This window comes from Arachis ipaensis, chromosome B01 (assembly GCF_000816755.2).
Source record: "Arachis ipaensis cultivar K30076 chromosome B01, Araip1.1, whole genome shotgun sequence".
Lineage (NCBI taxonomy): Eukaryota > Viridiplantae > Streptophyta > Magnoliopsida > Fabales > Fabaceae > Arachis > Arachis ipaensis.
The window spans coordinates 85,451,991-85,477,265 of record NC_029785.2 but is presented as its reverse complement, the minus strand read 5'-3'; the positions used below and the strand labels follow the sequence as shown (position 1 = coordinate 85,477,265).

Here is a 25,275-nt window from a genome sequence, read left to right as displayed (position 1 = left end):
TCTTGTTCTGTAGGTTCTGGCAACTACAAAAGAAAAAAATCAAAATTATATCACTTACTAAATCCCTTAAGGCTTAAATTTGAAAGCATACATAGCACAAAAATGGAAAAAAATGAAATTCACAAACAAAATTAGAAACAAGGTAAAGAAGTGTATATCATACCAATTCAATGTGACCCTGAGGGAAATAGAAAACTCTGTCTTGAACACAAGGAACATCCATTAATGGCCTTGCACAGCCTCCATAGCTCTTTAAACAAATCATCACCAGCTCCATCTGCCACAAAACAAAACACAAACATGTTAGAAACTTTGCATGGTTTTTTTCAGACCAAAGTTGGAAACTTTTTTCTCTCATTTTTGCATTAAGATCTTCCTTAGTAACCTCCATGTTCACAAGGCAAAAGGGTCATTCACTTCATATTGAAAAATTAAAGGAAAACATTAAAAATGAAGGGTCCCAACAACATTAGTCAATTGCTAAAAGAACACAGACATTACTCTTTTTCAGCTCAACACTCACATTAACCAAACATGGTAACAACAAAACCACATGAAAATAAATAAATAAGTGAGAGATATTGAGCAGAGGAAGAGATATTATTAGATCCATTAAGACTTAAAAGAGTCAACTATCTAAGGTAAAGAGTCAACCATAGTCTCTTGAAACTCAGCTCCAAAATAGCCACTAGAAACATGGAACCAGTTATCCAATAACAAGTAATTTGCCACAGTACCAGAAATATATAGATAATAATAAGAGACAATTAGGAAGACATGAAAGGAAAGAATGAAGGGCACAGACCTCATTTTGGATCCTGTTGCATAAAGATTCAACCAATTGATTTCTGTCAAATCCTATATTAACCACTTCCTGAAGAAGCTCTTCGTCAATCTGCAAAACCATGATATTGGTGGATTTTGTAAGTGAATAAGTGTGAGTATCAAAATTGTTTAAGGTGGAGTTAATGTCAAAAATAAAAACCAAGCAAATTGATAAACATAAGGACACTATTCTATTCTTTATCAGAAGGTAAGATAAAGAACAAATATGTTCCTTTTGCTTCACTCTTAATAGGTGCTCATTCACGTCAACTTTCGAGTAAGTTCTAGCTGTCTGAAAGAAGCTGAACAGCACTAAGATAAACACTTCAAGAAGCAATAGACACCAATATTTTTTAATAACAATTAGTGAGGGTTATTAGGTTAATTTTGTAAAATTTATTGTTGTTATTAGTACAGAAACTGTTAAATGCTAACAGCATAACACATATGCCTATAACAGCTTCAAAAGTTAATTGAATAATCAAACAAGACTACATGTTTCTTTTATGTGCTCATTAAGTCATTAGAGTTAGAAAGTCCCAAATGATCTAGCAAGCACTTAGAAAGCATTTCATCATTTTCTGGATAAAGCTTATGATTTATGAATTAATAAGAGCTTTGACAACTGGACTCAGTGCAAGAGCCACAACATTTCTAGCCTTATCATAAGTCTATTCATAAATAAAAAACAAATAGTTAAATGCAGTGAGTCCTACTGAGGAATATGAAGAATGTTTTTTCTTTTTACTTTGGGTACAAATACCATATTGAGAGGAGGTTTCTGAATAATACTATAGTCATGCAATCTGAAGAGAATAGAAAACACAATTGAAAATAAGCATGAGACCAATATATATTTATAATGATCCAAAATTACTGGGCAAAAATTAATTTAACAAGGCAAAAAATTTTGATTGGTGTATAATTACTAGCAAAGTAGCAAGGAGGGGAGATAGATAAAACTTTTTATTTTGTTATTTATTTGTTTATGATTCTGATCCATTGAGACATGCATCCAATATTTAGAAATACCAGAAGAAACTTTGGGCATATTTGGATAACATTTGAAGGTTCAGAAGAAATAAAGCCCTAATTCACAACTACAGAGAAGAAAAAATTTCCAGCAATACACCATTATCCCAAGAGAAATGTAATAGAAACTCATGTAACATAGCTCACCAAGCATAGTTAAGTTGAGTCCAGATAGTTACCTTTATAAGTACCAAACTTCCTATTGAGTAATACAGGTCAACCAAAGTCTTTGCATACTTGATAGTAGCTTTAAATCTCGAAGCAATATCCTTTATAAAATAAACAAATTGTACCATCAAATTTTCAGGCATGCTAAAAAACATGTGAAATGAAATTTCATTGCAAAAGCAATGATAACCGGAACCAAATCAAGACAATAATAATACCTTGAAAATGTCCCCATTAAATTTTTTACAATAGCAAAGCAATAAATTTTTTAAGATTAAGAAGAAACAGTTTTTATTATGTTTAGACTTTTGTCAAATAAAATGAAAATAGTAAAATTAGTTGCAATGTTGCAGAGCAGTCACAGTTAGCCTGTATTGGTATAAGCTGATAATATTCTCGTCTCCATTAGAATCAGTTTCGAAACACCCTTAGATTTATGATCTTACAACAAAGCATATTAACAAAAATGTAATCAAAACAGGTTGCAATTTGGCTTAGGTGCAGGAATTACATTTAAAGCACGGACACGCACAGAGCAACATTCATTTTTCCTTTTTGGTTCAGTCACTATGCATTCAGTAATAGGAATGAAAAAGATGAAGATGAATGAATGAATGGATGCATTTAGCAGAAGCTACACTTACTAATAGTTTCTCCTCTTTTCCGATTAAATGACACCGAGAGAAAATGAAAGCCTATTGCTTGCCATTGATCCTGCAGGAAAATGCGATTCAGGTGGATCGTTCTGAAGCTAAAATTCCCAATTCCTAGTGGCATATCCAGTAGCTAAAACCCCCAAATAAAAACCCTAAATCAGAACCCCAAACCTCTCAAATTTCATAGAACTAACTGAAAATTGATACATACCACCGGAAGCAAAATTATACCCGGAAGATGCTTCTCCATTTACAGCAACTTGACTTAGAAAATGAGCAGCAGTTACTCCCTTTACAGCAACACTGGTGCTACAACACATGCATTTTCACAAACACAGAGAGCAACAATAAAACTGTGAAGAAGTACAATTCCAATTTCCAAATCCCTAGTATTCAGCTTCAACAATTAATAAAAAAAGCCACATACAACAACAACCACCACCACCATAAAATTCTAATTTCACTATGAAACCCTAAGATACATCGAAATTAACATTGAAAGAACAAGGCCGAAGGAAACTCACTTGGGATCGACGGTGAAGAAAACTGACCAATTGAATTAATGGCCGAAACAAGAAGACGAAGACCACCACCACCCGAGGGACAAGATGCTGGTTCCGTCTTCTTCTACCACCGGCGAAGTGAGCGCATGGAAGGCGGCGACTGAGTGCGACATGGTGACGATACAAACCGCAACGATGAGCTTGAGTCTGAGATAGTGAGTGCGCGCGCGAGACCGAGAGAGAAGTGAGCTTGAGACCGGAGACGAGAGGTGAGAGCGACGAGAGAACAGAGAAGAGAGTGACGAGAGAGAACAGAGAAGAGAGACGAATGGGGTTTATTAGATTAGGGATTGGGGGATATGACACCGTTTCTGATTTGGTGAAAAGGTGAAAAAAAAATTTCCCTTTACAGTCAACGGCGACGGTGAGAAGGGGAAGGTGATGAGTGTTGAAAGGTGAGAATGGCGAAGGTGAGGGTTGTTGTGCGCGAAAGGTTAGCAAAGGTGAGGGTCTCACTTTTCGAATTGAAGGTGTGAGGTTTAGTTGTTGTGGGAGAAAGGGTTCGTGTGTGTTTTTGGAGGGAATTGAAAGTGGAATAAAAAATTTACTAAGTGTTGTTAAGATTTGGCCATGCATACATTAGGCATCACTTTTGAAGTGCACCCAAAACTTAATAAATAGGCTACCCTTTAAAAGCGCTCTCTTAGATATGAAAAAATGAACCCATAGATATCAACATACAGCTACGCTTTAAAAGTGATTTCTATAATACCTACGGCTACACTTTTTAAATGATGCCACAATTGTGTATCTTTTTCTCTTATGAAAAAGCAACACGGAGAAAAGCGTAGCCTATTCTATGAATAGGCTACGCTTTTCAAATGTAGCTTAAAAAAAGTGTGGCTGAATGGGTATTTTTCTTGTAGTGTCCTCCTTGATCCTGACCTGTTATGGCCAGGACTTTTTCTTTTTCTGAGATTGACAAGTTCTGCAGCATTTCTTGGATGACATTTCTATTGTTGTCCCCTGGTTTGGTGCTGGCTAGTTTTGAAAGTACATCAGCTCGGGCATTTTGTTCTCGGGGTATGTGACGGACCTTATATTCTCCGAGTTGTCCGAGCTATTCCCTGGTTTTGTCCATGTACTTTTTCATGGTGGGATCTTTGGCTTGGTAGCTCCCTACTATTTGTGAAGGGACTACTTGTGAGTCGCTGAAGATGATAAGCTTTTGAGCTCCAACTCCGTAGCCAGCTTCAAACCAGCTAGTAGTGCCTCATATTCAGCTTGGTTGTTTGAGGCAGGGAACCCGAATTTGAGGGAGAGTTCGATTTGGGTTCCTTGGTCACTTTTAATTATCACACCTGCACTGCTTCCAGTTTTATTTGACGAACCGTCCACGTAGAGATTCCATTATGTAGGGATTTCCGGAGTGTCTGTAAATTCTGCAATGAATTCGGCCAGATATTGCGATTTGATAGCTGTCCGAGCTTCGTACTGAAGTTCGAATTCGGACAACTCGACTGCCCATTGCAAGATTGTGCCTGCTAGGTCTGTTTTCTGCAAAATTTCTTTTATGAGCTGGTTGGTCCGAACCCTAATGGTGTGAGCTTGGAAGTATGGACGAAGTCGTCAAGATGTTAGTATGAGAGCATAGGAAAATTTTTCTATTTTTGGTAGTTCAGCTCGGATCCTTGTAATGCTTTATTGATGAAGTACACGGGTTGTTGCCCACTATCGTCTTCTCGAAATAGTGCTGAGGCTACTGCCCGACTTCCTACCCCGAGGTACAATATGAGTGGTTCTCCCTCCCGTGGCCGAGTTAGGATAGGTGGCTGTCCCAAGAATCTTTTGAATTCTTGGAAGGCCTGCTCACACTCTGTTGTCCATTCAAACCTCTTTCCCTTCCGTTGAGTTGTTGTACCTCTTGAACGCAAGTCGGGCTCTTCATGTCGAGTATAGCCCATCATTTATCCGTATTTACCTCGATTCCTCTTTGTGTGAGCATAAAACCCAAGAATTTGCCAGCTTCTACTGTGAAGGTGCATTTGGCGGGGTTGAGTCGCATGCCATGCCTTCTTATAGTGTCAAATACTTAGGTCAGGTCGGACAATAACGTCTCTTCACTTTGTGTCTTTATTAACATGTCGTCCACATAGACTTTCATGATTTTTCCGATGTGATCCGTAAAGACCTTATTCATCAATCTCTGGTAAGTAACTCCTACGTTTTTAAGTCCGAAAGGCATGACGATGTAGCAGTAGTTTATTTTTGGGGTTAAGAATGAAGTTTTTTCTTGGCTGGATGGGTACATCGGGATTTGATTGTATCCCGAATATGCATCTATAAATGAGAGGTATTTGTATCCAGAGGAGGCATCCACCAAATCGTCGATACTTGGGAGTGGATAAGGATCTTTTGGGCAGGCTTTGTTGAGATCAGTGTAGTCGGTGCACATTCGCCACGTCCCATTTGATTTTTTCACCAAGACGATGTTAGCTAGCCATAGTGGGTACTTGACTTCTCTAATGAATCCTGCCTCCAGTAGAGCTTGTACCTGCTCTTCCACAGCTTGGGATCGTTCTGGTCCAAGCTTTCTACGTCTCTGTTATACTGGCCGAGATCCTGGGTAGACTGCTAGTTTGTGGCATATTAACTTGGGGTCTATGCCTGGCATGTCTGCAGCCTTCCATGCAAAGAGGTCGACGTTATCTCGTAATAACTGTACAAGTGATTCTTTTGTGTCTCCTTTTAGGATTGTACCGATATTGGTTGTTTTGTCCGGGATATCTCCGATCTGGACTTTTTCTACTTCGCCTTCGGGTTGTGGGCGGAGTTCTTCCCGCCTCTGAACTCCATCGAGTTCGATGGTGTCGAATTCTTCTCCTCTACCTCTGAGGTTTAGACTTTCGTTGTAACAGCGGCGCGCCGTCTTCTGTTCTGCTTTTATTGTAGCTATCCCTTCTGCAGTTGGGAACTTCATGCATAAATGTGGAGTCGAGACTACTGCGCCGAGCTGATTTAAGGTTGTCCGACCTATTAAGGCATTGTAGGCTAAACTCACGTCGACCACGATGTAGTCTATCTTAAGTGTTCTTGACTAGTTTCCTTTTCCAAAGGTCGTGTGTAGTGAGATGTATCCAAGTGGTTGAACTGGGGTGTCTCCCAGTCCGAACAGGCTATTCGGATATGTGCTGAGTTCTTTTTTTTTCAGGCCGAGTTTGTCGAAGGCAGTTTTGAATAAGATGTCGGCGGAGCTTCCTTGGTCTATCAATGTGCGGTGGAGATTTGCGTTTGTTAATATGATAACGATGACCATAGGATCGTCGTGTCCCGAGATAATGCCTGATACTTCTTCTTTGGTAAAAGTAATTGTGGGGATGTCGGGTGTTTCTTTTCTTCCCTCGACATGATATACTCACTACAAGAAAACCAGGATTTTGCTACGCTTTTAAAGCATGGTGAAAAGTTGAAAAAAGCGTAGCAATAGCTTTTCGCCACGCTTTTTGAGCTACCGGCACGCTTTTGAAAGGGTCACAACTGCTAGCGTGCCGGTTGCTCTATCGCCACGCTTTTGGTGACCTATGGCCACGCTTTTTCTGTCGCCACACTTTTATCTATTTCCACGCTTTTAAGCGTGGCCGTATGTGAAAGATATCGATACGCTTTTAAAGTGTGCCAATAGCTGGAGATACGGCTACGCTTTTAAAGCGTGCCAACAGCGAGAGATATGGCTACGCTTTTAAAGCGTGCCAATAGCAAGAGATATGGCTAGACTGTTGTACAATATGGCTACGCTTTTAAAGCGTAGCTATAACTTTGTTCAGGTTCTATTGTTCTTTTTCTAATCTTTGTAATAAAATCTTTTAAAATTCATAGATAATTGTAAAATTTATACAATGACCATTAATTTTAAATCAACTAATCCAATCTTTATAAACTTGTCACCAAAAATAGTGTGATTGATCACATGACATGCTCTAACAAAATACCAAAAATCAAAATCATTACAACAACTATTACATTATCTACTTCCTTTACATATTATTACATAAGAGAAAAAATTTTAGAATCAGTAGGAAGTTACAAAAGAGACCACTAGTTTTTACTGAAACAAAAAAACACTACTAGTACCCAAGCTAACGAAGATTCTAAGCAAGCTACAATCCTTGAATTACATATTCCTAATCCAGGAGCCATCATTTCAATCCACCTAGATCATATACCAAACGCAATGCCATGCAGCTCTTGAGAAAACAGGAGCCATCATTTCAATCAACCTGAAGAAAATAGATAATCTTCCTTCAAGTCTAGGAAAGTAAAGAGAAAGCCAATTGAATTACTTATTACCGAAACTTTACCTGGTACAAGGAGGAGCAGTGCTGCTTAAATCACAACCTCCAATTTTATATGTCCTTCTGCAAGCACAACAACCAAAAGTATGTAAGAACATGATTGTGAGTATATGCATCTTCAAAAGCTTTTCGTTAAGCTATGCTTTTCTTCTATTTAATTTTCTCTATTTACACTAGAATAGTTATGTATAACTTGTTTCAATGAACTCTAGAATTCGTACATATCTTCTCACTTACTGCACTCAAGAGTAGTTCTCTCTCCATAAATCATATCTTAGGGAGAATAATACATAAATGTATGAAAGACATGTACTTACAGTGAGAACTGGACCAATTGTCAAGTCCTCTAGCTTTTTTCTCTCAGCAAGACCTTTCAATTTGGATACCAAGGAAGTCGAAACCCAATTCTAAGCCAGAGCTGGTTGTGAAATCTCCACAGCAAGACCTTTCAGAAAGTTGAGGATCAAGTGCTGGTTGTGAAATCTTCAGCCCTTCACTTTTAATGATAGATATATAACTGAAAAATTATTTGAGAATTATTAAGATTTTGTAACATTATAGGAGTGCCCATTTAAAAAAAATAAAACAGAAGTAATCTCCACCAATTTTGTTTTTAATTAAACAATCTAAGAGAATCAAACTATATTTTTTCTAATTTTCAGAAATCAGAGACGGTTTTCAACATTCTTATCTGGGTGGAACTCTTAAACTCCAAGGTCCTCATCCCAAAGGAAAATGTCCTCATCCTAAAACAAAAATCTGGGTATAAGGAAACATAATACACATCTAAGACAATAAATAACAATTCCTAAAATAGAATCCACAAATTAGGTGGCTAAATTTTCTAAACTGCATTCAAAAGGCCTTGTGAACCTTTTCCACATATGCCTGCAACCAAAAGCACAGGAATTGTAAGACAATCTAGAAAGGCTAATTGTAAGCAATTACTCATTTTTCAGCAGATGTAGATTAAGAAACTAACACAAATATCCATAGCAGAACACAATATTAACCAAAAGGCTGCACTTTCATCAAAGATTATAGTCAAACTTAAGGGCAGAATTAATTAGGTTGCAACAAGCTGATGGAACTCTTAAACTCCAAGTTTCTACTCATGTTTACCTCCTTCTGATAAAGTATAAGCAAGTCAGGCATAGTATAAAGAAATGAAAAGTAACTAAGACTATTATATCATGATACATGTTTCATGCCATTGAAGTGTCAATTAAAAAGATTATGTAAGCTATATCAATAACTTCAAACACAAACAATAAAGAATAAAAATGCATCTATAAGGAGAGGACAAACTTTTAAAAGATATCTATCCAAATGCTCCTATATCAGTATATGGTGGTGATCTTGCCCAACTCAAACAGAGCAGGGTATCTCCAAAATGATTTCAATTTTAATTCTGGACACTTGCTTAAGTATCTTGGCCTCGTATATGAGCACATTTATTAAAGAGCTTAATTTTAATGTCCTGTAAGAATTTTGTATTATAATATTCACTCAGTTATTCATGACTGACTGAAACTTACAACTTGTCTCCGCTGATGATGCTTCTTCCTTATGGCAGGAATATTCCATAGAGGTCACCTTTCAAAGCTGGAAGTACTGGACACTATACCAGCAGGTAATGCCTCGCTTCCCCTGGGCCTGCACTGGTTCTACTAAATAGGATAAACAAATATAAGCACCAAAGTTTTGAACATCTAGAATAATAGAACAATGAATATGACTCGTCCAGGAAAAAAAAACAATTAATCAGTAAAATATTATGTATAACTTAGTGGATTAAGAAAATGAAGGCACGGTAAGAGAATAAACCTTGCTGTGTTCTGTTTAGACTAACTAGACAAAACTTCCTCACTTTCAACTTAATATAAGGCTACATAAACAGCTCAACTAGTCATATTATAAAGCCAAATCAAAGATTAATGCTAAAGCGAACAAAATAGTACAAATTGAAGTAATCATGAACTAATTTGAAATACTAAAAGTGCTAGAACTCCAATACAATCTTAGGGAACAAGCTTGGCGATAAGCTCTGGAAGAGGGGTCACTTGATGATGCATATCATTCTTTGGCTTGTACTTCTTTCCTTTCTTGGATTTGCTGGAAAGAAATCGAGGCGAGAAGCATGCCGGTTGGATGCAGTCTGGCTGCATTGAACAAGTTGGTTCGGCGCAAGAAGGTTGAATGCAGTATCCTGAGGTCTTTGTCTCCAGGATAGAGATTGATGACTTTATAAGAGTTGGACTAACCGTGCACCTTAGAGAGAGGTCGAAATCCGATAGCATTATATGACCATCTTCCCTCACCAACACATTCTCGGGTTTAAGGTCTCTGTAGGTGATCCCAAGCAAAAGTAAATACTCTAAAGCAAGGAGAACTTCTGCCACATAAAACCTGCATTCAAAGATTCATCAACTTATAAATAGAGTGATCATTAAAGATATAACTAGAAACCAATACACCAGCAAAATTAATCTACTTGTCATAAGTTGGATACATGTTTCAATAATGAGAAATTAACATATCAAGCAAGCTGTCAGAGAGGCCAATTAATTGGTATATGAGTTCTTCATTTTTTATCAATTGTCAACAAAAAGAATTTGTTTGTACTATTATCCATTCATGTATTGCCACAATAACATGATCTGGAAACTGTAAAACTTTCACAAAAAGCAACAATCGATTAAAACTTAACTCTAATGGAATTAGAATGTAACAATTCTGGGAAAACAGAAAGCATAGAGATAGAGTAATCAACTAACCATAAATGCAATAAGTAAAATAAAGATGAACATATCCATGAGTTTTTCCAACAATAAGGCCATAAGAAAACAAATCAACTTGGTTAGTTATAAAACTAGCAAACCATGTTTCGCTACAAATAGGGACTGGAGTGATTAGAGGTACATCAAAACCCCCAACTGTGGAACAATTGAGTTCATAAATCTAATACAGAATTAGCTAATATTGAGTTTGCTAGTGACTTATCAACACTAGTACCACACTCAGTAATTTCAGTATAGGTGAAACTTTGTTTAGCTTCCCAGTATAGGCCCATGAACATGATTCCGAGATGGTCTTAAGGGAGGCCACGTAGGATGGGGAGTCTCGGATGTAGAAGGAGGATCATGCTGCTGTGCAACAGAAACTGAATTCTGAACCTCTGATAAAGACTCTACTACTCCATTTGCAGGTGACTCCATGAAGAAATTATGAACACAAAAGCTTGAAATTGAAATTTCAACTCAGCTCAGTGAATTAATCAATATCTGATCATCCAAAAAGCCCTTTAATTACAGAATCTCCTGCACACCATTAAAACGTAAATCAATGATTATGCTGATTGAAATAACAGACATTATTAATATGCAAACACGGAATGAAATTTGAACAAGCAAAAAACAAAAAGAAAGCATGGCATAATCTTCAAGAATAACACATTCAGTGGAAAAATCACTCCAAATGGAACTTTACATCACAAAGCACAATCAACTCAACAACTTCATCAAGCAGAAAGAAAAACTCAAAGGGGTTCCAGAGACAGTAAAAGGTTCAAGCTTTTTTTACATGTTTTCCAAGAACCCACTCATCATTCAGAACCAACAACACTTATATGAACAAAAACACAATTTTATCAGAAAAATGTGACAAATATGATATCGCATTGAAATTTTCGAGGCCCAGAAAATTCCAAAAAAGTGGAAGAGAAACGAGTAGAGAGACGGTGATGAAGAGGCAAACCAGCGCGGTGTCACCGTCGTCATCCCGGTGAGAAAACGCGCCGGAAAAAATTCACGCCAAGACCATCGGCTGCATGTCTGGCATTCTCCACCTCATCTCCCGCTCTAACAGCCGCCGCCACTTCCTCACCTTTGGTCCGTTTCACATTCTCCTGTAAAACACCAAAATCCTTTTCATTCTTCGCTAAATTTTCGATCGTTCACATAACTAATCGTTTCTTTTTCTTTTTTAATTCACCTCATTATCAGGTAACAAGAAGAATCCTAAGAATAATTCTTCTTCCGCCGTTTCCTCTATCGCCGCCGGAGAAATATCAAAAGAGGAGAAGACTTCCGAAGTTGCCGCCAGCCGAAAATGGATATCGCCGTGCGAGGTGCCGAGAAGCCCGACGTTACCCGTGGAGATTCGCCAGTCTCGTGCGACAAAGCCTCAATTGCCGACCGCGGAGAGTCGCTCGCCGGCTTTGGTGGCGAGGTTGATGGGACTGGACGAAGCACCGGAAGCTGCGCCGGCGGAATCGGTGGTGGAGAAGAGACGGTAGCTTCTCAGAGCGCTACAATGGTGTGATGAGGACTTGAAGGCGCTGAAGAAGATTGTCAAGGCGGTTCAGTTGACGGATCCACTGCCATGGTGGGAGTTCCGGAAGTGAAAGTGACGGCGGAGGCATTGCGAGGGCTGGGGTTCTTCGTGGAGGGCTGCGGTTCTTCGAAGCTTTTAGGGTTCTGGGTTCTTTGAAGGAGAAAGGGGGTTCTTTAATTTCATATGTTGTTATTTGAAGAGAATTATTTATGTAACAATGGGTCAATTGCTAACTTAGGGTTCTGGGTTCTTTGAAGAGAAAAAGGGGGTTCTTTCATTTCGAATAATGTAGGAGAGAACGCAGCGTTTTGATTTATAAAGGAACGCAGCGTTTTATTTTTGGAAGGACCTTTTGGCCACGCTTTTGAAGCGTGCCAAAAGAGTTGTAGGAAACAGCCACGCTTTTAAAATGTCACTAAAATAAAACTTTGTCACCGCACTTTAAAAGCGTGCCTGTTTCTCTCTATGGCTACGTTTTTTAAGCATGGCAAAAAAAAGCGTGGCCAAATCTCGAATCAATTGCCACCCTCATAAAAGCGTGGCCATAGACTCTTTTCGCCATGTTTTTTAAGCGTAGCAAAAAAGAATGTAGCCAAATCTCTAATCAATCGCCACCCTCATAAAAGCGTGGCGATTGACCACTTTTGGCCATGCTTTTAAAGCGTGGCAAGAAAAAAGCGTGGCCATAGGCCTTTTTTCTTTTAGTGACTTCTTTAAGATATCTTTTTCGAGATGACTTGGAGATTCCTCCTCCTGCAAATCCTCCGTGTATCATGTGGACGTGTCTCTCTGGCGTACGAGGTGATCGCTCAGTTCGTCCAACATCTTCGTCCCTTCTTCTTTTTCTTTGCTCATTGACTCTGATAGCGAGGTACCGGTCTAACTTTCCTTCTCTTACCAATTTTTCTATGACATTTTTTAAGTCAAAGCATTCGTTGGTGGAATGTCCATAGATTCGATGGTATTCACAATATTCAGTCCGATTTCCTTCTCTTTTTTTTCCTTTGAGTGGTCGAGCTGGGGGTATTTTTTCAGTATGGCAAACTTCTCTGTAGACATCCACAAGGGACACCTGAAGAGGGGTGTAATTGTGGTATTTTTTGATTTTTCCCCATGTTGATCTTCTTTCTTTTTGGACCCTTTATCCTTATCTCGGGAGGAGTAGGTGAGTCCGGATTTTGAGTTCTCTCCTAGTCGAGAGTTTTCCTCCATGTTGATGTACTTCTCTGCTCGTTCTTGCACTTTGTTCAGCGATGTGGGGTGTTTTTTTGATATAGATTGGCTAAAAGGTCCCTCTCGCAAGCCATTTATGAGGCCCATAATGGCAGCCTCTGTTGGTAGGCTTTGTATGTCCAGACATGTTTTGTTGAATCTTTCCATGTAGCTGCGGAGACTTTTCCGATCTCCTTGCTTGATTCCTAATAGACTTGGGGCGTGCTTTGCCTTATCTTTTTGGATGGAAAATCTGGCCGAAAACTTCTTGGCTATGTCGTCGAAGCTTGAGATGGACTTAGGAGGTAGATTGTCGAACCATCTAATTGCTGTCTTTGTTAAAGTAGTCGGGAAGGCTTTGCAACGAACTGCATCTGAGGCATCGGTGAGGTACATTCTACTTCTGAAATTACTGAGATGATGGCCGGGATCTGCAGTGCCATCGTACAAAGTCATATAAGGAAGTTTGAAGTCTTTTGGGATTTTGGCCCTCATGATCTCTTTGGTGAATGGATCTTGGTCTTTACAGGAGTCATCTTCGTGACCTGATCGATTAGTCTTGGTCGTGAGATATGCTTCGAGTTTTAGGAGCTTGTCCTCTAACTCGCGGTGTCGCCTAACTTCCCTTCGTAGGTCTCCCTCTGCTTCTCGCTGATGCTCCACCTCTTTTTCGAGTTACTTTAAGCGATCTTGAAGTGCCTCCACAGCTCCCGCATTTGGTGAATCATTGTTTTTGTTAGGTTGAGGAGTATCTTTTGGCGTAATGTCCACATTTTTGTGCGGCGTTCTATCTTCTAGATCCAAATTGTGGTCGTTGTCATGGTCATCTGCCATGGTGATGGGATGACTTCCAGGTCCCCAACAACGGCGCCAATGTTTCGGGGGTTACCTGAAACTGTAGGTTGATCTCAGACGAGATCTTCTGTGCTAGCCGGAGATGACGTATCCGACGTGTAGGGGATGGCCAGAGCTGCCGCGTCCAACTTGTTGGGTTGACAGTGCTGCTGATCCTTTGTCACTGGAGGGTGGTGGTACCTGCAAGGGACTCCGATGCTTATGTTAGCAAGGGTATTAAGCAGGTTTTTAGTAGAATCAGTGTATGAGTTATACCTGGGTGCTCCAGTGTATTTATAATGGTGTGGAGTGACCTTTTTAGATAAGATAAGTTAGTTATCTTTATCTTATCTTATCTTTAAGTGAGGTCATTTTATCTCCAAGGGAACCGCCCTTATCTCTATAGGCTTGGGCTGCCTTTCGACTTGGGTCGTGTTCCTCTATCTGGGCCCTTTATTGGGCTTTCCTGGCAATTTGGCCGAGCTCTTTGAGAAGAGGCCGGATAGTCTAACCTGAAGAGGTCGGTCGCTTTGTCGCTAAACATCCTGGGTCGGACAGCTCGACCCAGGGTATGAACAGCACCCATTCTGAAAATATTTCAAAGGGACATTTCCTTAGCATCTCTCTGTACCTCCCCCAGGCATTATAAAGAGATTCATTATCCTCTTGTTTAAAGCCTTGGATGTCCAGCCTTAGCTGTGTCATCCTTTTTGGAGGAAAATATTGATTCAGGAATTTGTCTGACAACTGTTTCCATGTTCTTATGCTTGCTGTGGGTTGGTTATTTAACCACTCTTAGTTTGATCTTTTACAGCAACTGGAAATAGTAATAATCTGTAGACATCTTGATCTACTTCCTTATCACGTACTGTGTCAGAAATTTGTAAGAACTGTGCCAGAAACTCAGTAGGTTCTTCCTGTGGAAGACCAGAATGCTGGCAATTTTGCTGCACCATGATAATGAGCTAAGGGTTTAGCTCAAAATTGCTGGCTCTGATGGGGGTATATAGATACTACTCCCATATGAAGCAGTAATGGGGTTACCATATGACCCCAGAGTCCTTCTGGACTGTTCATTTCCACTTAGGTCCATGATGGACAAAGGGAGATGATGTGGATTGTAAATAAAAATTTATTCTTTCTTTTTTTTTTTGAAATTAAAGAAATTAAAATAAAGTAAATAAAAAAATGATGCAAGTTTCGAAAATTAAGAAAAGGAAAAGAAATAAAAGAAATTAGAAAACTAAATTAATTAATTAATTAAAAAGATTTGAAAATTTTTGGTGTGGATTTTCGAAAAAAATGAGGAGAGAGAAAGTGGTTAGGAAGTTTTGAAAATAATTTAAAGAGATATTTTTTGAATTTAATGAGGAAAGAGAAAAACAATAAAATGACACCAAATTTAGAATTTTTTAGATCAAAACAAAGAAACAAACAAGAAAACTTTAAATGTCAAGATGAACATCAAGAACACTTTGAGGATCAAGATGAACACCAAGAACAAATTTTTGAAAATTTTTGAGGAAATAAGGACACAAAAAAAATACCAAACTTAAAAATTTCTATACTTTGGACACTAATAATTCGAAAATGTATAAGATAAACAACAAAAGACACCAAACAAGAAAATTTAAAGATCAAATAAGGAAAATTTATCAAGAGCAATTTGAAGATCAAGAAAGAACTAAGAACATGTAATTAAAAATATGAAGAAAAATAAAAACTTGCAATTCGAAAAATTGAAGGAAAATAAAAACATGCAATTGACACCAAACTTAAAACATGAAACTAAACTCAAACAGAAGACTCAATTATTAGTTTATTGGTTTTTTTTATCTATTTATTAAAATTTTTCAAAAAAAATTCTAGAAAAAGAAAACAAGAATTTTAAAATTTTAACAAAAAACAATAATAAAAGACTCAAAGGAAAATTAAAGATTAATAAAAAAAAAAGATTTTTGAAAAGAAAATAAAAGACACAAATTTAGTGACTCTAAACCAAAAAAGATAAATTTTTCCTAATCTAAGCAACAAGATGAACCGTCAGTTGTCCAAACTCGAACAATCCCCGGCAACGGCACTAAAAACTTGGTGCATAGAATTGTGATCACACTTTTCACAACTCCGGTGCAACTAACCAGCAAGTGCACTGGGTCATCCAAGTAATACCTTACGTGAGTAAGGGTCGATCCCACGGAGATTGCCGGCTTGAAGCAAGCTATGGTTATCTTGTAAATCTTAGTCAGGAGATTAGTGATAAAAATGATTTTGTTTATGAAAAGTAAATAACATAAAATGAATGATACTTGTGATTCAGTAATGAAGAACAGGTTGAGGTTTCGGAGATGCTCTGTCGTCTGAATCTCTGCTTTCCTACTGTCTTTTTCTCCAAACACGCATGGCTTCCTTCCATGGCAAGTTGTATGTTGGTGGATCACCGTTGTCAATGGCTCCCATCCGTCCTCTCAGTGAAAATAGTCCAGGTACGGTTTCTGTACGGCTAATCAACTGTCAGATCTCTCGTCTCGGATGAAAAATACCAGGCACAGCTACCGTACGGCTAATCATCTGTCGGTGATTACTTGTTCGGAATAGGATCTCTCTATCTTTTTGCACACTCTCACTGCGCCCAACATTCATGAGTTTAAAGCTCGTCACAGTCATCCCATCCCAGATCCTACTCAGAATACCACAGATAAGGTTTAGACTTTCCAGATCTCAAGAATGCTGCCAATTGGTTCTAACCTCTACCACGAAGGTTTTAATCTCACGGATTCGAATGCTCTGTTGTCAGGAGAGGCAAGTCAAATCTGTGGATTAGAGACCCAAGAGATACGCACTCAAGCTATCGCCCAATGACTACGTTGAGCTCAGATAGAACGGAAGTGGTTGTCAAGCACGCGTTCATAAATTTGAGAATGATGATGAGTTTCACGGATCATCATATTCTTTATATTGAAGTACGAGTGAGTATCTTAGAACAGAATCAAGCGTGATCGAAAATAAAATAATAGTAATTGCATTAATCCATTGAGACACAGCAGAGTTCCTCACCCCCACCTATGGGGTTTAGAGACTCATGCCGTAGAAGATACAATATGAGATATAAAATATCAAAAGTTATGTTCACACCCTAGTTCGAGATGCCCGACTTGGGATGATCAACGAGAAAGCGACCGACCTATCCAAGTCTGGAATCCCCGATCTCTTCTTAAAGAGGTCAGCCAAATCAACAATAGAGGCCCAAAGCAGGCCCAAATAAAGGAGCTCGACCCAAATCCAAAGGCAACCCAGGCCTAGAAAGGATAAGGGCGGTTCCCTTAAAGATAAGATGACTTCACTCAAAGATATGATAAGATAACTATCTTATCTCCAGAAATGTCACTCCACACTATTATAAATACACTTGAGCACCCAGGTATAACTCATACTCTGATTCTACTAAAAACCTGCTTAATATCCTTGCTAACTTAAGCATCGGAGTCCCTTGCAGGTACCACCACCCTCCGGTGTCAAAGGATCAGCAGCCTCGCCAGTTCAACAAGTAGGACACGTCATCTCTGACCAGCATAGAAGATCACGTCCAATATAGACCTACAGTTGCCGGGGAACCTAGAAGTCATCCCATCATCATGGTGGACAACCTTGACAACGACTACAACTCTGATTTGGAGAATAGAACACCACACAAGAACGCCGAGGTAACGATAGATGATAATTCTCAACCTAAGAAAGACAAAAATTCACAGAGCACAGAAGCCATGGAGGCACTTCAGGATCGCCTAAAACAACTCGAAAAAGAGGTCGAGTATCAACGGGAAGCCGAGAGAGACCTACGAAGGGAAGCCAGGCGACGCCGCGAATTAGAGGACAAGCTCCTAAAGCTCGAAGCCGATCTCAAGGCCAAAACTACTCGATCCAACCACGAAGATAGCTCCCAAGGATCAAGACCCATTCACCAAAGAGATCATGAAGACCAAAATCCCAAAGGACTTCAAAACTCCCGACATGACTCTATATGATGGCACAGTAGATCCCAACCATCATCTTAGTAATTTCAGTAGCAGAATGCACCTCACTGACGCCTCAGATGCAGTCCGCTGCAAAGCCTTCCCGACTACCTAGGTCCATCTCAAGCTTCGACAACTTAGCCAAAAAGTTTCTAGCTAGATTCCCCATCCAGAAAGACAAAACTAAGCATGCCCCAAGTTTATTAGGGATTAAGCAAGAAGATCGGGAAAGTCTCTGCAGCTACATGGAAAGATACAACAAAGCATGTCTGGACATACAAAGTCTGCCAACAGAAGCAGCCATTATGGGTTTCATCAATGGCCTACGAGAGGGACCTTTTAGTCACTCAATATCGAAAAAACATCCCACATCCCTAAATGAAGTGCAAGAATGAGCAGAGAAATACATCAACATGGAGGAAAACTCTCGACTAGGAGAGATCGCAAAGTCCGGATTCTCCTACTCATCCTGAGATAAGGACAAAGAGTCCAAGAAAAAAGAAGATCAGCAAGGAGAAAAGATCAAGAAATACCACAATTACACCCTTCTTCGGGTATCTCTTGTAGATGTCTATCGAGAAGTATGCCATACTAAAAGGATACCCCTACCTCACCCACTCAAAAGCAAGAAAGGAGGAGGAAATTGGACTGAATACTGTGAATACCATCGAATCTATGGACATTCCACCAACGAATGCTTCGACTTGAAAAATGTCATAGAAAAACTGGTGACAGAGGGAAAACTAGATCGGTACTTAGCCAGCAGAGCAGATGAACCAAGAAAAAGAAGAAGGGACAAAGATGTCAGACGAACTGAACGACCACCACGTAGCCCGGAGAGACATGTCCACATGATACACGGAGGATTTGTAGGAGGAGGAATCTCCAAATCATCTCACAAAAGACATCTTAAAGAAATATATCACGTCAATGGTGGAGAAGAAGCACCCGACATCCCACTATTACTTTTACTAAAGAGGACGTAGCTGGCATCATCTCTGGACATGACGATCCCAGGGTCATCACTATCGTATTGGCCAATGCTAATCTCCACCGCACACTGGTAGACCAGGGAAGCTCGGCTGACATCTTGTTCAAAACCGCCTTCAATAAACTCGGCCTGGAGGAAAGAGAACTCAGAGCATATCCGAACAGCCTATTCGGGCTGGGGACACTCCAATCCAACCACTTGGATACATCTCACTGCACACAACCTTTGGAAAAGGAAACCGGTCAAGGACACTCAACATAGACTACATCGTGGTCAATGTGAGTTCAGCCTACAATGCCCTAATAGGTCAGACAACATTAAATCAGCTCGGCGCAGTAGTCTCGACTCCACATCTATGCATGAAGTTCCCAACCACAGAAGGGATAGCTACAATAAAAGCAGACCAGAAGACGGCGCGCCGCTATTACAACAAAAGTCTAAACCTTAGAGGCAGAGGAGAAGAATTCCACACCATCGAACTCGGGGGAGTTCGAGGGCGGGATGAACTTCGTCCACAACCCGAAGGCGAAATAGAAAAGTCCAGATCGAAGATGTCCCAGATAAAACAACCAATATCGGCACAATCCTAAAAGGAGACATAAAGGAGTCACTCATACAGTTCTTAAGAGATAATGTCGACCTCTTCGCATGGAAGGCCGTAGACATGCCAGGCATAGACCCCAAGCTGATGTGCCACAAGCTGGTAGTATACCCAGGATCTCGGCCAGTACGACAGAGACATAGAAAGCTCGGGCCAGAACGATCCCAAGCTGAGGAAGAGCAGGTACAAGCTCTAATGGAGGCAGGATTCATTAGGGAAGTCGAGTACCCACTATGGCTGGCTAACGTCATCTTGGTGAAAAAATTAAATGGGAAGTGGCGGATGTGCACCGACTACATCGACCTCAACAAAGCTTGCCCAAAAGATCCTTATCCACTCCCAAGTATTGACACGCTGGTAGATGCCTCCTCCGGATACAAATACCTCTCGTTTATAGACGCATATTTGGGATATAATCAAATACCAATGTACCCACCTGATCAAGAAAAAACCTCATTCTTAACCCCAAAAGCAAACTACTGCTACATCGTCATGCCATTCGGACTCAAAAATACAGGAGCCACTTATCAAAGATTAATGAATAAAGTCTTCGCAGACCACATCAGGAAAATCATGGAAGTCTACGTGGACGACATGTTAGTAAAGACACAAAATGAAGAGTCATTACTATCCGACCTCACCCAAGTATTCGACATTATAAGAAAGCATGGTATGCGACTTAACCCTGCACAATGCACCTTTGCAGTAGAAGCTGGAAAATTCTTGGGTTTTATGCTCACACAAAGAGGAATCAAGGTAAACCTGGATAAATGCCGGGCTATAATTGACATGAAGAGTCCGACCTGTGTCAAAAAGGTACAACACGAAGTTGTGATCCTTAACAACGGCGCCAAAAACTTGGTGCTCGAAACGTAATTCACACACTTTGTCACAACTTTGCACAACTAACAAGCAAGTTCACTGGGTCGTCCAAGTAATAAACTTTACGTGAGTAAGGGTCGATCCCACGGAGATTGTCGGCTTGAAGCAAGCTATGGTCACCTTGTAAATCTCAGTCAGGCAGATTCAAATGGTTATAGAGTTTTAATAATTAAAAGATAAATAAAACGTAAAATGGGATAGAGATACTTATGTAAGTTATTGGTGAGAATTTCAGATAAGCGTATAGAGATGCTTTTGTTCCTCCTGAACCTCTGCTTCCTGCTGTCTTCATCCAATCATTCCCACTCCTTTCTATGGCAAGCTTTTTGTAGGGTATCACCGTTATCAATGGCTACTTCCCATCCTCTCAGTGAAAATGGTCCAAGATGCGCTGTCACCGCACGGCTATTCATCTGTCGGTTCTTGATCATACTGGAATAGGATTCAGTAATCCTTTTGCGTCTGTCACTACGCCCAGCACTCGCAAGTTTGAAGCTCGTCACAGCCATCCCTTCCCGGATCCTACTTGGAATACCACAGACAAGGTTTAGAGTTTCCAGACCTCAAGAATGGCTGCCAATAGTTCTAGCCTATACCACGAAGACTCTGATCTCACGATCAGAAGGCTAAGAGATATACATTCAAGCTTGTTTGCATGTAGAACAGAAGTGTTTGTCAGGCACGCGTTCATAAGTGAGAATGATGATGAGCGTCACATAATCATCACATTCATCATGTTCTTGTGTGTGAATGGATATCTTACAGAAGAAATAGGCTTGAATTGAATAGAAAAATAACAGTACTTTGCATTACTTCATGAGGAACAGCAGAGCTCCACACCTTAATCTATGATGTGTAGAAACTCTACCGTTGAAAATACATAAGAACAAGGTCCAGGCATGGCTGAATGGCCAGCCTCCCCAAATGGCATATGAATCTGAAAATTCGGAAAAAGACCCCCAGTACAATAGTAAAGAGATCTATTTATCCTAAACTAGTTACTAGGGTAACAGAATTGAGTAAATGATGCAGAAAATCACTTCCGGGCCCACTTGGTGTGTGCTTGGGCTAAGAATTGAAGCTTTCACGTGTAGAGGTCTTCCTTGGAGTTAAACGCCAGTTTGTAACTTGTTTCTAGCATTTAACTCTGCTTTGCAACCTGTTTCTGGCGTTTAACTCCAGAATAGGGCAGAGAGCTGGCGTTGAACGTCAGTTTGTGTCGTCTAAACTCGGGCAAAGTATGGACTATTATATATATGCCTGGAAAGCCCTGGATGTCTACTTTCCAACGCAATTGAGAGCGCGCCATTTGGAATTTTGTAGCTCCAGAAATTCCACTTTGAGTGTAGGGAGGTCAGAATCCAACAGCATCTGCAGTACTTCTTCAACCTCTGAATCTGATTTTTGCTCAAGTCTCTCAATTTCAGCCAAAAATTACCTGAAATTACAGAAAAACCCACAAACTCATAGTAAAGTGCAGAAATGTAATTTTTATTTAAAAACTAATAAAAATATACTAAAAACTAACTAAATCACACTAAAAACTATGTAAAAACAATGCCAAAAAGCGTATAAATTATCCGCTCATCACAACACCAAACTTAAATTATTGCTTGTCCCCAAGCAACTGAAAATCAAATAGGATAAAAAGTAGAGAATATACTATAAATTCCAAAATATCAATGAAACTTAGCTCCAATCAGATGAGCGGGACTAGTAGCTTTTTGCCTCTTGAATAGTTTTGGCATCTCACTTTATCCTTTGAAGTTCAGAATGATTGGCATCTATAGGAACTTAAAATTCAGATAGTGTTATTGATTCTCCTAGCTCAGTATGTTGATTCTTGAACACAGCTACTTTATGAGTCTTGGCCGTGGCCCTAAGCACTTTATTTTCTAGTATTACCACCAGATACATAAATGCCACAGACACATAACTGGGTGAACCTTTTCAGATTGTGACTCAGCTTTGCTAAAGTCCCGAATTAGAGGTGTCCAGGGTTCTTAAGCACACTCTTCTTTTTGCTTTGGACCTCGACTTTAACCGCTCAGTCTCAAGTTTTCACTTGACACCTTCACGCCACAAGCACATGGTTAGGGACAGTTTGGTTTAGCCGCTTATGCCAGGATTTTCTTCCTTTAGGCCCTCCTATCCACTGATGCTCAAAGCTTTGGATCCTTTTTATTACCCTTGCCTTTTGGTTTAAAGGGTTATTGGCTTTTTGCTCTTGCCTTTTGGTTTTAAGAGCTTTTGGCTTTTTCTATTTATTTTTTATTTTTCTTTCTCTCTTTTTTTTTCGCCATTTTTCTTTTCTTTTTTTTTTCTGCAAGCTTTTGTATTCACTGCTTTTTCTTGCTTCAAGAATCATTTTTATGATTTTTCAGATTATCAAATAACATTTCTCTTTTTTCATCCTTCTTTCAAGAGCCAACATATTTAACATTCATAAACAACAAATTCAAAAGACATATGCACTGTTCAAGCATTCATTCAGAAAACAAAAAGTATTGTCACCACATCAAAATAATTAAACTAATTTTAAGGATGAATTCGAAACCCTGTACTTCTTGTTCTTTTGTTTTTAGAACAGTTTTCAATTAAGAGAGGTAATGGATTCATAGGACATTCATAGCTTTAAGACATAGACACTTAGACACTAATGATCATATATTGAAGACACAAACATAAATAAAACATAAATCATAGTAAACGAAAAACAGAAAAATAAGAACAAGGAGATTAAGGAACGGGTCCACCTTAGTGAGGGTGGCGTCTTCCTCTTCTTGAAGAACCAATGGTGCTCTTGAGCTCCTCTATGTCTCTTCCTTGTCTTTGTTGCTCCTCCCTCATAGCTCTTTGATCTTCTCTAATCTCATAGAGAATGATGGAGTGCTCTTGGTGTTCCACCCTTAGTTGTCCCACGTTGGAACTTAATTCTCCTAGGGAGGTGTTGATTTGCTCCCAATAGTTTTGTGGAGGAAAGTGCATCCCTTGAGGCATCTCAGGGATTTCATGGTGAGGAATTTCCTCATGCTCTTGTTGAGGTCCATGATCTCTTGTTTGCTCCATCCTTTTCTTAGTGATGGGCTTGTCCTCTTCAATGAGGATGTCTCCCTCTATGTCAATTCCAGCAGAATTGCAGAGGTGGCGGATGAGGTGAGGAAAGGCTAACCTTGCAAAAGTAGAGGACTTGTCAGCCACCTTGTAGAGTTCTTGAGGTATAATCTCATGAACTTCCATTTCCTCCCCAATCATGATACTATGGATCATGATGGCCCGGTCTATAGTAACTTCAGACCGGTTGCTAGTAGGAATGATTGAGCGTTGAATAAAATCCAACCATCCTCTAGCTACAGGCTTAAGGTCCAGTCTTCTCAATTGAACCGGCTTGCCTCTTGAGTCAACTTTCCATTGAGCTCCTTCCACACATATGTCCATGAGGACTTGGTCCAACCTTTGATCAAAGTTGACCCTTCTAGTGTAGGAGCGTGCATTTTCTTCCATCATTGGCAAGTTGAACGCCAGCCTTACATTTTCCGGACTGAAATCTAAGTATTTCCCCCGAACCATGGTAAGCCAATGTTTTGGATTCGGGTTCACACTTTGATCATGGTTTCTAGTGATCCATGCATTTGCATAGAAATCTTGAACCATTAAGATCCCGACTTGTTGAATGGGGTTGGTGAGAACTTCCCAACCTCTTCTTCGGATCTCATGTCGGATCTCTGGATACTCATTCTTTTTGAGGTTGAAAGGAACCTCACGGATCACTTTTTTCTTGGCCACAACTTCATAGAAGTGGTCTTGATGGACCTTTGAGATGAATCTCTCCATCTCCCATGACTCAGAGGTGGAAGCAATTGCCTTCCCTTTCCTCTTTCTTGAGGTTTCTCTGGCCTTAGCTGCCATTAATTGTTATGAAAAAAAAAAAAGCTATGCTTTTACCACACCAAACTTAAAATGTTTGCTCGTCCCCGAGCAAAAGAAGAAAGAAAGAAGGAGAAGAAGAAGAAAAATGGAGGAGAGAGAGAGAGGTGTGTATTCGGCCAAGGGGAAGAAGAAAGGGTTGTGTTGTGTGAAAATGAAGAAGGAAAGAGGGATTTATATATGAGTGGGGGAAGGTTTAGGGTTCAGCCATTAGGGTTGGGTTTGGGAGGGAAAAGAGTTTGAATTTTGGAGGTAGGTGGGGTTTTTGGGAAAGAGAGGATGGATGTGAGTGGTGAAGAGGTGATGGGGAAGAGTGATTGAGGTGATTGGTGAAGGGTATTTGTGGAAGAGAGTTATGAAAAGGTGTGAAAAGGAGAGAAGAAAATGTGGGGATCCTGTGGGGTCCACAGATCCTGAGGGGATCCTGTAAGGTCCACAGATTCAGTGGGGTCAAGGACTTAACATCCCTCCTCCAATTAGGCATGTAAAACGCCTTTAGCACGCATGTCTGGCGTTAGACGCCAGCTTGCTGCTTGTTTTTGGTGTTTAATGCCCAAATGTAGCCTGTTTTTGGTGTTTAACGCCACTTCTATGCTCTGTTCTAGCGTTAAACGCCAGTCTGGTGCTTGTTTCTAGCGTTTAACGCTAGCTTGATACTTTTTTCTGGCGTTAAATGCCAGTTTGATGCTTCTTACAGGCGTTTAAACGCCAGTAAGTTCTTCCTCCAAGGTGAGCTATTTTTCAAGCTATTTTTCATTCTGTTTTTGATTTTTCAGTAGTTTTTGTGACTCCACATGATCATCAACCTAAAAAAAATAAAATAAAATAAAATAAATATAATTAAATAACATTGGGTTGCCTCCTAACAAGCACTTCTTTAATATCAATAGCTTGACAATGAGCTCTCATGGAGGCTCACAGATATTCAGAACATTGTTAGAACCTCC

General features: G+C 39.7%; 1 protein-coding gene and 2 long non-coding RNA genes across 3 annotated transcripts; 1 reads left to right on the top strand and 2 right to left on the bottom strand.

Annotated features, from left to right (window-relative positions):
- On the bottom strand, positions 2,893-3,569 carry LOC110271110. Its single transcript, XR_002361265.1, has 3 exons — positions 3,449-3,569; positions 3,206-3,344; positions 2,893-2,990 (listed from the first exon to the last, which is right to left on the bottom strand). It is a non-coding gene; the product is annotated as an uncharacterized LOC110271110 (long non-coding RNA).
- On the bottom strand, positions 7,140-7,701 carry LOC107618666. The gene is made up of 2 exons (XR_001615322.2): positions 7,543-7,701; positions 7,140-7,394 (listed from the first exon to the last, which is right to left on the bottom strand). It is a non-coding gene; the product is annotated as an uncharacterized LOC107618666 (long non-coding RNA).
- Positions 11,014-11,833, top strand: LOC110266213. The gene is made up of 3 exons (XM_021110393.1): positions 11,014-11,101; positions 11,404-11,445; positions 11,541-11,833. The coding sequence occupies exons 1-3, from the start codon at positions 11,014-11,016 to the stop codon at positions 11,831-11,833; spliced, it is 423 nt and encodes a 140-aa protein (XP_020966052.1).

Bases quoted from the DNA above. Each gene is read 5' to 3' on its own strand.
- LOC110266213 (XM_021110393.1), top strand. From the start codon at position 11,014: ATGGAACTTTACATCACAAAGCACAATCAACTCAACAACTTCATCAAG. The intron at 11,102-11,403 runs GTTCAAGCTTTT...CCGCTCTAACAG, and splicing joins GGTTCCAGAGACAGTAAAAG to CCGCCGCCACTTCCTCACCT. The intron at 11,446-11,540 runs GTAAAACACCAA...CCTCATTATCAG, and splicing joins GGTCCGTTTCACATTCTCCT to GTAACAAGAAGAATCCTAAG.